The sequence below is a fragment of the Channa argus genome, chromosome 4, assembly GCF_033026475.1.
Source record: "Channa argus isolate prfri chromosome 4, Channa argus male v1.0, whole genome shotgun sequence".
NCBI classification, from domain to species: Eukaryota; Metazoa; Chordata; class Actinopteri; order Anabantiformes; family Channidae; genus Channa; species Channa argus.
Window position 1 is genome coordinate 13,727,739 of NC_090200.1, and position 13,455 is coordinate 13,741,193.

General features: G+C 39.4%; 1 protein-coding gene across 11 annotated transcripts in view; it reads left to right on the plus strand.

The window, feature by feature from the left end:
• The window catches only part of megf11 (multiple EGF-like-domains 11), a 79,782-nt gene extending 67,220 nt beyond the window's left edge, over positions 1–12,562 (plus strand). For 6 of the 11 annotated variants that reach the window (XM_067500489.1, XM_067500491.1, XM_067500488.1 and 3 more), the window contains 11 exons: positions 980–1,114; positions 3,534–3,662; positions 4,198–4,326; positions 4,931–5,059; positions 5,207–5,335; positions 5,439–5,675; positions 5,854–6,023; positions 6,121–6,184; positions 7,499–7,543; positions 8,350–8,556; positions 8,796–12,558. In XM_067500489.1, the coding sequence (XP_067356590.1) occupies positions 980–1,114; positions 3,534–3,662; positions 4,198–4,326; positions 4,931–5,059; positions 5,207–5,335; positions 5,439–5,675; positions 5,854–6,023; positions 6,121–6,184; positions 7,499–7,543; positions 8,350–8,556; positions 8,796–8,971 (1,550 nt within the window). In that variant the 3' untranslated portion in view covers positions 8,972–12,558. Of the gene's footprint in view, positions 1–979; positions 1,115–3,533; positions 3,663–4,197; positions 4,327–4,930; positions 5,060–5,206; positions 5,336–5,438; positions 5,676–5,853; positions 6,024–6,120; positions 6,185–7,498; positions 7,544–8,349; positions 8,557–8,795 lie in introns of all 11 variants that reach the window. The other 5 variants (XM_067500492.1, XM_067500494.1, XM_067500495.1 and 2 more) reach the window with 4 other exon arrangements.
• The last annotated feature ends 893 nt before the right edge of the window (positions 12,563–13,455 follow it).

Sequence of the window (13,455 nt, forward strand, 5' to 3'; positions counted from 1 at the left end):
CTCTCCTCAGCATCCAACTCTCAGTGGGAGACTCGGAGTCCTCGCCCCAAGGCTCATCAGAGGGTGTTCGAACTGGGAGCGCTAGCTCTGGTTTGTGAATGGGGTCTGTCTGAAGCCGCTCTCAAGTGATGCGCTCAATGATTGGGAGGGAAATTCACAGTCACCAAACTGTAAACACCAATTTGAGTGGAATGTGAGAGAGACTTAAACTGTGTGCGAGTCTGTGTGTGTGTACATGGGAGAAAATGATTACACCTTTAAATTCAGTGTTTACACAGATAATCTTCTTGTCAGGTGTAAACCTCCTAACTGGTGTTTTGCTTTTTTTCTCCTGTTGAAACTTTAATTGAAGGATTACAAGCTTCTCCAGAGGCTGATAAAGGTGGATCACACCTGGTTATTTAAATAACATCAAAACCCATTGGGTAAACTTACCCTTGCATGGTTGCCAAACAACAACCTGGGGTGTTTTTTTTTTTTAGTTCTTCAAATGTTTCTATTTGTGAAACCCACAATTGTGTTTAGAGAACAGTGAAATTGGAGTAGAAAATTTCCAAATCACTATCTATGAAAATAGAAACATAGAGTAATAGGGATTTGTTATACTGAAAAGAAAATATGTTTCTAAAAAGACTGTTTCTAAAAATCACCTTTTAAACATGGCTTAATGGTTTACATTCTTTCGATAAAATTCACCTCATTACCAGTCAGTTGTTTTCTGACATTTATAGACCATCAAGCTACTGTAAATAAAGCAGACTTTCTCTTACCTCCAACTGTTTCATCTCTGGCAGCAGATGAAATGAGAGTGATTACAATAAGCACTGACTTTTGTGTTTCTCCCTCCCTTTGCCTTTGGTTTTACTGTACTCTCTTGATCACTCTTGTCACGCCTTGTTTCATTGTTATATACCTCTTGTTCCATCCACCACTGTTGACTGATTTCCTCTTCTCTCTTGCCACACTCTGCCTGTGTCAGTCTGCTCTCCGGGGTTCTATGGGCACCGCTGCAGCCAGTCGTGTCCGCAGTGTGTGCACAGCACTGGGCCTTGCCATCATGTAACAGGCCACTGTGAGTGCCTGTCCGGCTTCACTGGTTCTCTGTGCAACCAAGGCAAGTAGCCTTCTGTGACCTTTTCCTGCTGTTTCACTTACTGTCAAAATCATTCACTGTGAAGTCTTTGCTACTCGAAAGTGCTAAGTATTTTATATATAAAGTGTCCTGGCATTTTGTCTTGACATGAAATACAAAAATCTATATATAAATTATTAGGAAGTAACATTAAGACAATTTAAACAATGATAGAGTTATTATGTGCTGATGCCTCTATCACCGTACTCTGTAGTAGGTTCAGTTACATGTCGATAAACCTTTACTGTCCCAGCCTTTTTGTGAGGACACCTGCACATTGTCTTATGTCCTTGCTGTGTTCACTGTCTGTAATAAAATCAACAGATGACCTTCTGCCCCTCCCAGTGGCTTATAGCATTAAAACTCTGAATAATGGCTATTATCTGTGCACCTTAGAGCAGAAGGAAAAAAACTTCACCTTCAACTTTTGACTGAACATGCTGATACTCACTTTTCAGACAAAGAATCCTTCCAGTAAATGTTTTGTCCTTCTTCCTACTTCCGTAATGAGAGATGCTTGAAAATCATTTTTGCTAAACTTCTCAACATATTCTGCTAGTTACAGTAAATGTAATTTAAGGTGACCAGGCAAATTTTTCTGTGTGTATTGCATGGACACTGCATATTGCATGGACTCAGGAAGATTTTGCAGGCAGTCATGCCTCTTTAGAGTTCTTCAATTGAGGTTTATGTTTTTAATGAGGACGTTACCTTTTTAGAAGTCATGAGACAGTTTAACACATATGTGTCCTTGTGAGCCAATGCACATTTTAAATAGAAGATACGTTGAGTGTTAAGTGTGAAATATGTGTAATTATCCACTAAAATAAAAAATGTGACACTTACAAAAAGTTATGTCAATGTTCCTTTAATGGTGTATTCTTAGTGTATAAAAGTTAAAAAATATTTAATGCAAAACCTAGTAACAAGTAGGTAAATGTAAATTGAAAAAAAAATAGGTTGGTCAGAACTTTTTATTTTGTATTTAAAATTCAGAGTGACCCCATAGTTTTTTTTTTTCTCTGTCCCGCTCTGCATCTATTCATTGACCAAAGTATGTACAGGAGCATAAATGTTTTGAACCACATTATATGTAGTTGTAAACAGTGTAAAAAAACTTGCAGTAGAAATGGCCGAGTAGCTGCATAAAGCTATATTATATTATAGTTTGTTATGAACACATACGTTTAAATACTTTCAGCTAATAAACGCTAAATGGGGGTGGGAGGCTATGGGGAAAGTGACAGATGTGACCAGAGGTTTAGTATTTGTCTTGTCAGCGGTTACTTGCACATGAGTGTTGAGGAAAGATACACTTCCTACATCCGCATGTATTACACATCTTACTTCTAATAATTAACCTTTTTTTTAATAAATTACCGAAAAGCAGTAGGGGATTTTTTGAATTCTCTTTCATGGCTTTGAGCCATGTCTTACAAATAAAACTTTAATAGGTTAGTTGAAAGAAGAGGAACAAGAAAAAAAAATGAAAGCCAGTCCTAATTTGTCTGGACTGTAATTACTGGTGAGCACTGGTGAGCAGGTGTTATGCAACAAGGAAAGAAGGTGGAAAACAACATACACATTCTGCATTCGTTGAGGTATCCTGGTGTCCTGGCTTGTCGTCTGTCCGGCACACAAATTTCCAGTCTAATGAAGCTCTCCTGGTGTGTTGGGCCTTCAATCCCCTAAAGCTGCAATATAGGGGAACCATCGTCATGGCCTAATGACAGCCTGCTTGAAGGAGCTTGAAAGAGGTGTCAAGAACTGGGGAAAGCCTGTTGAAATGTAATCATTAAAAGCAACCTACATGAAAATGAGTTAGACCTATCTCTTTTACAGCCAGCCACCTTATCTGATATTTCTAATGCTGGGCTATTCTCTTTATATGAGTCCTTTGATGTATCTGTTGGTGCTGCAGCTCCCTGATCCTGACGGTTAGATAAACCTTGGCTCAATTTGTCCCATGGTCCAGCAAGAAAACACAATAGAGATTTCATTGAAAATGACATCTTTTATTGAAGCGTGCCAGAGAACATTGAAATATTAATTTCATAAAAAATGTATACAGCAGTCTGTGTACATGGTCTATTTTAATTCTGTGGCACATCATTCATTCCACCCCAGTAAGTGGAAATGGGGCACTTGTGCCACAGGAGGCAGTGATTGACTCTTTCTTTTGTCTAAACAGATCGCTACACTTCATGTCCACTTCAATAGAACAATATCATCCATTAGAGGAATATGTTCACACAACCATTCACAGATTGAGTTTGTCTGAATAAATGTGCTCACAATAACATGTCCAAGTTTAATGTCACAGTGTTAATGGATTTTAATAGCCTTCGCATGTAAATGATAACATGCAGATCAGTGATGTTTGGATTTTTGTGTTTTGTAGTTTGTCCAAGTGGAAGGTACGGGAGAGCCTGCACTGAGATCTGCCTCTGCACCAACAACGGCACCTGCAACCCTATTGATGGGTCGTGCCAGTGCTTTCCTGGTTGGATAGGAGAGGATTGCTCTCATGGTATGGCTTTTCTCCTCCATTGTGTGTTTAATTAACCCCCCTCCTCACACACACTATCTGACTTCACTCCTAATTTCTCTCTCACACTTACCTTCATGCACATTAATCATTTTCATGACTTTACACAATCCAAGAACTGCCTTCAGCCCCAGCTGATGTTAAACACAAAGCTTTCTCAACTTATTGTCATAACAGTTTATCTGTTTGATTTCCAGCTTTTTGGCCAAAGATCATTAGCAGAGCTCTGAGATACTATGCCACCAAAAATGCTATGCCACCAAAAGAGTGGATTTTTATTGCAACTTCACGTAAAAATAACTTATGATCAGATATATTTTATATTACTGTCTTCTCATATATTATAAAATATGTGCTTCTCCAGGGTAAAGCTCAATCTGCAGTAGTAGTGAATATCTATGCAATCCCTCAAAAACATACTTTATGTGTTATGGTCTGAATATATGCACATGTAGAACATAGGGTTTATATGGAAAGTGTGTGACCATGAGTTTGACCGTGTCTCTGGTGTCTGCAGCCTGTCCCTCTGGGCACTGGGGCCCTGATTGTCTCAACTCATGTAACTGTCACAACGGAGCTCAGTGCAGTGCCTACGACGGGGAGTGCAGGTGCAGCCCCGGCTGGACCGGACTCTACTGCACGCAGCGTGAGTCTTTCACATTCAGTAGTCACACTGTCATCTACTGGGTGTCCAACAGAACTGCAGCAGATACATCAGATATGTTTTTTCAGAAACAACTGGGCAACTTGATGATATTAGGTTTTAATTTACAGGTTTTTAGAGAGAGCATCATCAAAATAAATTTAACGGTCACTTCATTATTTTACTTATTATACATTCCAGTCATTCACTCAAGGATAGTGCAAATCATCAACATAAGTGAACTAATTTGAATTCCATTATCTATCACCCAAGGGTTTTATTCAGTCATTTGTGTGGCGTCATGCTGCTGCTATTGTGCATGAAAATGATATTTGTTTTAACCTTTCCCCCCACTTTTAAAACATAGATTCTTACTATTTCCCGTTGTCTTGTTCTTTATCTGCCCCTCTGTGTTTACAACATAATTTCAGCTGAAGCAGGAAATTGTTCATTTCCATTCATTCACATTATCCTATATTAAGTATGCTGCAGAGGCATTGAATGGTATTGATTTTCTTGCTCCTTTGCAATATGACCTTGACTCATTATGTTGTCTTCCCCTCTCTTTGTTTTCCCCACCCCAATATTTTTTATATTTTCCTCTCAGGTTGTCCTTCGGGATTCTACGGCAGGGATTGCTCTGATGTCTGTCGGTGCCAAAACGGCGCAGACTGTGACCACATCACTGGCCAGTGTGCTTGCCGAACAGGCTTCACTGGGACGAGCTGTGAGCAGAGTTGAGTAGGCCCAGCACATTTTAGCTCTGAACAAAATTACCCTGTGGATGAGGGTGGTTTTGTGTGTTTTCTATAAACACTTTGACTCCCACTCTCTAAGTGCTTTAATTTTGATGGATGTAGTAATGCACCTCTCTCCCATGCAGAGTGCCCTGCTGGTACATTTGGATACGGTTGCCAGCAGCTGTGTGAGTGCCTGAACAATGCTACCTGTGACTATGTGACTGGAACATGCTACTGCAGCCCCGGATATAAAGGCATCCGTTGTGATCAAGGTGAGAGGCGATTGAGATGATCGAGGATTTCTGTTGTATTGTTACTCAAACACAGAGGGGTACATACTGTTTAAACAACCCACTTTCTGTGATTTCTCTGTAGCAGCTTTGATGATGGAGGAGCTAAACCCTTACACCAAAATTAGCCCAGCACGAGGCTCAGAACGCCAGTCTGCAGGGGCTGTGATGGGCATCATCTTTCTCCTCCTCATCATCATGGCCATGCTCAGTCTGTTTGTGTGGTACAGACAGAGACAGAGGGACAAAAGCCATGAGATGCAACCCAGTGTGTCCTACACCCAGGCGATGCACATAACCAACACTGACTATTCCCTATCTGGTAGGATAATTCAGTTAGTGTGCATTTATCCATCAGTTATCTATACATTTGATTAAATTAATTCTTTTCTGTGGGCAACACCACCATACATGTTTAAATCTTCATGCATTACAGTTATTATATGCACAGACACTCATTAAACATTTTAAACTTTTAAACCTGTTCTTTAAATCCTCAGAGTGTGGCAGCACTGTAGCGATGAGGACTAGTGCTGCAGAAGTCAATCAGAGCCAGAGCAGCAGCAGCAGCACTGGTCAGTGCTTCTCCAACCCCAGTTACCACACTGTAGCCCAGTGTAATGTTGTCTCAACCATTTCCAGCAACCTGGATGGCACTCTAACCCTTAAAGTATGATCACTCTCCATGTGTATTCCCATTAAACGTTATTTCCCAATAACACACTACAGAATAAAAGCAGCACCAAACTGTGCTCTTTCTTTCACAGTCAAGCACCCTGAAGAGCAGAAATGGCTCAGAGTGGAGAGCCTACTGCAACCTCAATGACCTAGGTTAGTTTTTCACCCTCTTATCATGACACATCGCATACATCCTGAATTTGAACTCTGTAGGGTTGTTATTTCAAGGGCACAGACTCATATGTTATTAGTGAAAATGTCATATTGGCACTGGCCTGGACACGGCTACCCTGCTGTGAATGAAGATGAACCAGGGGTTTCTTGTTAGACATAACCTTTGCTCTGATTTTGATAAGATATGCATGTGGGACAGAGAAAGCAGTGGCAGAGAGGTGAACAAGGTCACTGTGAGCTCATTAGTCGTCTTTCACTTCCCCCAGTGGCACATTTCTCTATCATGGCTTACACTGAGCTCTGGGTCTGTGGATTATAGAAAATTAAATGTGCTAGACAAATGACAATAATGCCCTAACTTTATTATCTGTGCTATGTTGGCTAAATGTGAACAATTTCTATATACCCATTTTTATTAATTCAACAATTGTTAGCAGAATATAAACATTTAGTAAGTAGTTTATTACAACTTATATAGTTGTAAGCAGTGTGTTTATAAATAAGTTTGTAAACAACTCATGAACATACATAATTGAAGACATAAAGTGTATAAACAGTGAATGAAAAAATAGTAAATCAGTAATTATAATATTAAATATGTCTTCATAGTAAAGTTGCCAATGTTGAAAAAAACACTGTACAGATACAAATACACACAAAGTACAGTACATTGGGGTAAAACTACATTATAATGTGTATAAACAATTGTTCAATGGTAGTACAGTGTTCATTTATGCAAATGGTGGTTAAAGTAATATTTTAATCATGTGTACATAATAGATAAATTATTTGTAGACGTTTAAAATGTAAAAGTTGTAAAAAAATGTACTTATATGACAAATGAGACTGTGTACTTTTAACAAACATATTACAGGAAAGCTGCATGTAAAGACCATTTATGCTTTGTCATACTTAACATAAAAGTCAAATCCCTTGATCTGCACATTTCCAATTTGTGTTAAAGCACATAGCAGAACATTCATGATTACAAATCGCTCTCATAAAAGCTGTGCATGTTCATCCTGGTATATTAAAGTATGTAGTCTTAAACAACCCTGTCTACTGCTCATGATGCTTTGTTGTCTGACAAATATCTCACCATAAACACAGTTGATTACATAAGCTTGTAAGCCTTGGGCGGAAGCGGGTGAAGCATTCAATAACTCCTCACTCTCATGTGACTCATATTTTTCTGGAAAATATACTAAATTGTACCCTAATGAGATATTTTATTTACACAATGGAGGAATTCATATGTGATGTTTGACATTTATGTTTTGACATTTGTTACAGATGTTCAACAGGGGGAGATGCAAACACAGAGAGGTTCCAGAAAAGGTATATAATTAAAGCAACTGTGTGTGTGTGTGTGTGTGTGTGTGTGTGTGTGTGTGTGTGTGTGTGTGTGTGTGTGTGTGTGTGTGTGTGTGTGTGTGTGTGTGTGTGTGTGTGTGTGTGTGTGTGTGTGTGTGTGTGTGTGTGTGTGTGTGCGTGTGCTGCGTGCATGCGTGCGTGCGGAATCCTGTTCAGCTTCACCAGCACCAATATTACAAAAGCCTTTCATGCTCCACAGTAAAATATTTTTATTTTGCATTTGGTCTCTATCCCCCTCAGAGATTGTTGTTTCTCTGACCCAAAATCCCATGTCCTTATATTCTCCATGATTTATGTGAAAACTCTGCAATTTGGACAAGATCATGGTGGGCTGAGGTTTTGTTCCAATGGTAATTGCTCTCTATGGCTCAGTGCCCGACACTTCATTTTGTCTCCCACTCTGTGCACTCGGTGGTGAATGTGAGGTACCCAGGGGTGTGAAGAGTGGTCTGAAGCAGCTTTGCTGCGGTCTCTAATGAGGCTTCTTATCAGGCCGATGAGACTGTTATGGATGAGATGAGCCTTCCACTTTCTTCCCCTTTGTGCTCTGAATACTATATATCACCATTAGTCACCTGTTGGAGACAAAAGAAGTACAACTTCTTCAGAATGGCAAAAATGTTCATTGCCATTTGCCAGGCCAGACTCAAATGTCCATTTAAATTTTAGTGGTAATATCAGAGTCTAGCATTAAAGCCATTGCTTGAATCAGTGACAACGTCTTCATCTTTGCTGATACTTAATATGTCCTTGTCTCACGGCTAATGCAGATTACATCAAGGGCTCCATGTGCAGCAACAGCTCCTGTTCCCTTAACAGTGAGAATCCATATGCCACCATTAGAGACCCACCAGGGTTGGCTTGCAAGCACACAGAGAGCAGCTATGTGGAGATGAAGTCCCCCTCCCACCGTGAAGTGCCCTTTGGAGGCACAGCCACCCTCCTGGGTAGTGTGAGCAGGAATGTCTATGATGTTGGTGAGTGTGTTGCCTCGATGCTGTGTGCAGCTCAACAGGGTCCTGTAGCTTATGGCCCCTATGGTCACATAACCTGCTGTGAGCCTGTACAGACTTTCTAGGGCTTGATCACAGAAAATGTGAGAAGCTTTTCTATGCATGCACTTCTCCTTCATCTTTTTTCCACAGCTTGTCCACCCCCTCTTCAACCCATGTGTTTTTCTAATGTACTGTCCCTCTCCTCCTTTTTCCTATCACAGAGCCATCAGTGAGTGTCCTGCAAGGACCAAATGGAATGGCCACCGGTTTCTCTCAGAGCCCTTATGACCTTCCCCGTAGCAGCCACATTCCCAGTCATTATGACATATTGCCCATGCGTCACAGCCCAACGCATACGTCTCCACCACCCCCAGAAAGCCCCAGCTCTCTGCTCTAGAGGGCACATACTCCACCCGGCCCTGACATTGTGCCAGGATCAGGGCAACTTTCAGCCAACGGCCCTCCCTTTGTCTCTGTGTGTGTTTGATTTAGAAACGCAGATGTTGAGATGGAGAGACAGCCACAGCTCCTCTGGAAGTTGATCTCTTTGGCTCCCTCACTCACACTCTTTCTGTGGCCCTGAATAGGGGAGGGAAGGAAAGAGTGCCCCACACACCAGCGACCATTCACCCATTTTATTTTCTTACAGAACTGCTGCCTGTCCTGTTTGTGGACTTCCTGAAGTGGAACATAGTTCCAAACAGTGCTAAGGGTGGCAAACATGAATTGGGTGGACAGTTTATTTACAGGGAGAGAATTATCACCACAATCACTTTTAGCCCATGATAAAGGTTAACTATTCAAGGGCAGCCAAGTTTATAATATCCCCTAAATGGAAGTTATTTTCTCTACAGGAAGAAAGTTATGGCAACCTTGGCCATGTCTAAGCAGGCAAAGATTTACTACATGCTGAGACCTGAGTTTATGATTCGTCACTGTGTGCAGCAGCCACAGATCACAATGCAGCTGACATAAAGCGACTTTGATCATCTACTCCAAAGCAAAGGAATGTTCAGTCACAACAGCAGAGAACGCACATGGATACCAAGCTGAGAAAGTTCAGAGTCTAAGAAAGCATGGATGAATAGATCAATATTGTAATGGTTCTTTATTTATAGTTACTCATCACTGATCACACAGTAACAATACTATGATACTAATGTGATCACTGTTTGTAACCCAAGAGATTATTTTACTGTAAGTTGCAGTGTAGATGCCCATTGTATCTGAAGATGCAGTCAGGTAACCAGTGTTTGAGTATTTACTGCATTACTGGGAGTTTCACACTCATAGTAGGTCTAAAGTTTGGATTTTTTCCCCCACACTGTTGAAGTGATAAAATCCTGTGTTGTTTTCTATGTAATTTTTTTCATACAAAAATTTTAGTTTATATTTTTGAAGTACTGGTTGATAAGAAGGGATACTTTGACCTTTTATGTTTTGTATTTATAAAGCTAACTGCTTTATTTATTCATTTATAATAGTGATGGTGATTTTTATGTTAATCAATGTGACACTAGAAGTAAAAAAAAAGAAGAGCATGATCAGATAATGGATACCCACTTATGTAGAGAACACAATTTATCTTCTTGTGAGATGATGAGTCATTTCGTGAACTGTTTTTGAAGTTACCTAAAATGTTATTTCGCTCTCTCTCTCCATCTCTCTCTCTCTCTCTCTCTCTCTCTCTGTCTCTCTCTCTATCTCTCTCTCTGTTCTCAGATTGTAAATTTAAAACAAGGGTTCATCTGACCCATTCTAGGCCCACAGATACCCTGTGCAGTATTTACAAAGAGAACTGTGTGTTAAAAAAAAAAAAGAAAAAAAAAAGTCTATTTAAAATACTTTATGGTTGTACCAGGCTAATTAACTTTGTTATTTATTGAATTGAATTTATTCATTCACTATGTGAATTCCATTTCACTCTCTGTAGAAGCAATAACATGTTGACAATCGATGCCCAGACAGCATCTCATTAGTGCTGGACATTATGCCATCTTTGACCAATGTGGTGACAGTGGATCATACTTTGTGACTGTTTTTCTTCTAAGGAAGGTTTTTCCACTTGCTGTCATTTCAATTCTGCTTGTTGTTTTGGTAAATAGGTTTAAAATTAAAAGTCTTTTCTGCCATCAGAAACCTGTTTCAGTCAGGTTAATGCTCTGGACGCTAGATGAATTTGATACATTTGCTTGTAATGTCACATTTTTAGATGGGGCCTGCCTCTCTTCATCTGTTCCTCTGAATATTGAAATGTCCTGATAATGAATGTTGACAAGAATGTTGATACTGATAAATGAAGGAGGCCCCTCTATCAAATAAGAAATATTTTATAGGCACATTTGTGGAACTTTTTATTATTTAAACATTTGTGGATCCCCTTTATTTTTTTGAGCTTTAAAGTTGAAAAAGAACATGTTGACTTTACACACAGTCAGCTGCAATGATAAATTTCTTATAAACCTATTAGTGATAAATTCCCAGTTGGTGAACAGTAAGTTGGTTTTACCTTTGATTGCAGCTGACATCTCTAATGCATGTAGTCAGAAGTGTTTTGTTTCACTAGACTAGAGGTAGGGGGTCTAGATTTAAACAACCTTTGCAATAAAAGAGCAGCATGTTGTATGTACAGTTCAATGAATACAGTTAAGTCCAGTTAGAGAAGCAGAGTAATGCGTTTAAAGCCTTATTAGATAGTAGACATTTGTCAAGCAGTAAGAGCACAGTGTCCACATTACAGAAAGAATGTGCACTGGGGTGTACGTGATTGGACAACACAGTGTGACCAATGTGCTTGTGTTGCAGTGAAACCAGAGCCAGGTTTAAAGTTTTATTTTTCCAGACCCCACTGCACTGATGAAGGGGCTCCACTCTAATAAATAAGAGGGATGCATTTTTTTACACTTGTGACTAAAATTAGACTGTACTCAGCCTAGCACACACAGAGCAATGTAACCATAGCCAACACTGATGTCATTGAGTACACCAGTATACAGTATGACAGCAGTTAGAACACAGCAACCACTGGAGGTCAGCAAAGATTTGTAGCAGGTGTGAAGTTACTCTATGTATATGTCTTTTAGGTGTGCATTACATAAAACTTCATTTGATTTTTAAAAAGATAGAAGTATAATGTTCTTATTATATTATGCACTATGCAAATATAAAATAATGCATATTTGTATTGCCATTGTGCTATATACAGTATTGTTATGCATGGTCTTGCACCACAGATGGACCATTGTAAAACCCACCATAGATGACCGCACTAGCTGAAAGATTGTCTCTTCTATCTGCTGACATAATTGGATTGTGGCCAATTATTAAGCAAATTATCTTTCTCAAATTTAGGAAAGATATGTCACAGACATCATGGCAGGTTTCAGAGAGTCAGCTCAGTACAGTAGAGAAGTTCTGGTTGTTCAGTAGAAGCAGTTTTCTGCACAGATGATGGACATGTTGACCAGCTGACAGCACACAAGCCCTGAGTGATGGCCCAATGAAGGGAAATGCAGTCAGTAAGTCAAGGAGCCAATGGAGCAAATACAACTGAGTACTTCAGAGACAGCTTATAAGACGAGGTCACACTGCAGTTAGACAAGCACTCAAAGGATTTCAATTGAATGAATGAAAAGAAAAATGTCAACCTGGAGGAGGGAGCAGACAAAATTACCAAAAGACTTCTGATTTACAGTTGGACAAAAAAACAGAAACTTCCTGAAAAGGAAAAACACCACTTATGTTCAAATGCAGGTATGAGTGTTGCTGCTGGGCAACTGACGCTGTATTTAAGCGGAGTCACGGCGATGGGAAATTTCTTGAGTTATTCTTCAGGCCAGTCTGGTCCTAAATGATTTAGATTTCAATGCAAAGTATGTCAATAAATAATATAACTAACATTCTCGTGTTGCTTCTCTGGTCTAATGACAAACTAATTTCTAATTTAGCAGCAGCAGCTGTCTCAGTGGATGTCTTGATGCCTTTTTCCTTTCAAGCAATTTTAAGTTTTAGATATATTTACATGCAGTAAAATCTATTCAACTGTTTGATGTGCAGAAAAAAGTGAATGTAAAAAGTATATACAATGAACAATGTTAAGATCAACAAAAATGTATTCAACTTTTTGAAAATAGGACAACACAATTTTATGGAATGTACAGTGAACCCACCCACATCCATCACACAGCAGAAATTAACATCATAAAACAATTAATACATTATCCTTTTTTAAGATGGAAGCAAGTACTCTACACATGGATTCAGCATTTTCTAAACAACACAAAACAGATTTAGTTAAAGTAAAAATATCCTTCAGTGGCTTCGTAAACTATATATAAATTTTTTTTAAATATTGTGGGAGGAAAAAAGAACTGTGAGGACTGTGACTAATGCAGGGCTTCAATAAAAATCTTTTCTGCTGCAGACAACCAGTCAGCTGTATTTTCCAGCTCAGGCTGTTTTTCACAGAGGCTGCCATTGAGAAGAGGCTCTTCCTCTAAATGCTCTGACAGAGTTGCACCTTTGGTTTATTTTCAAGAGGCTGCACCTGGATGCTGACCACACTGCTGCTGAAAAAACTGTCACTTTCACTTCAGTCTGACATCACCTACAGAGAGTGGGTTACTCAGATTTATGTGAGGCAAAGAAAGGTGAAGATAACATGAAAAATGAAAAAACAAAAAGAATTCTTGGTGCATAATTCTTTACATTATCAGTGTAACCATGCTCTTATTTAAACATTTAAAATTTGACTGCACTTGGCTGTGATGTGTGAAGATCTTTATTTTGGTCACGTCCTGCTACAGGAACTGTGTGTGGATCAGTCAGAGAAGAGCTGGATCTTCACTTAGTAATTCTTGATATATAATCAGTGTTCATCCG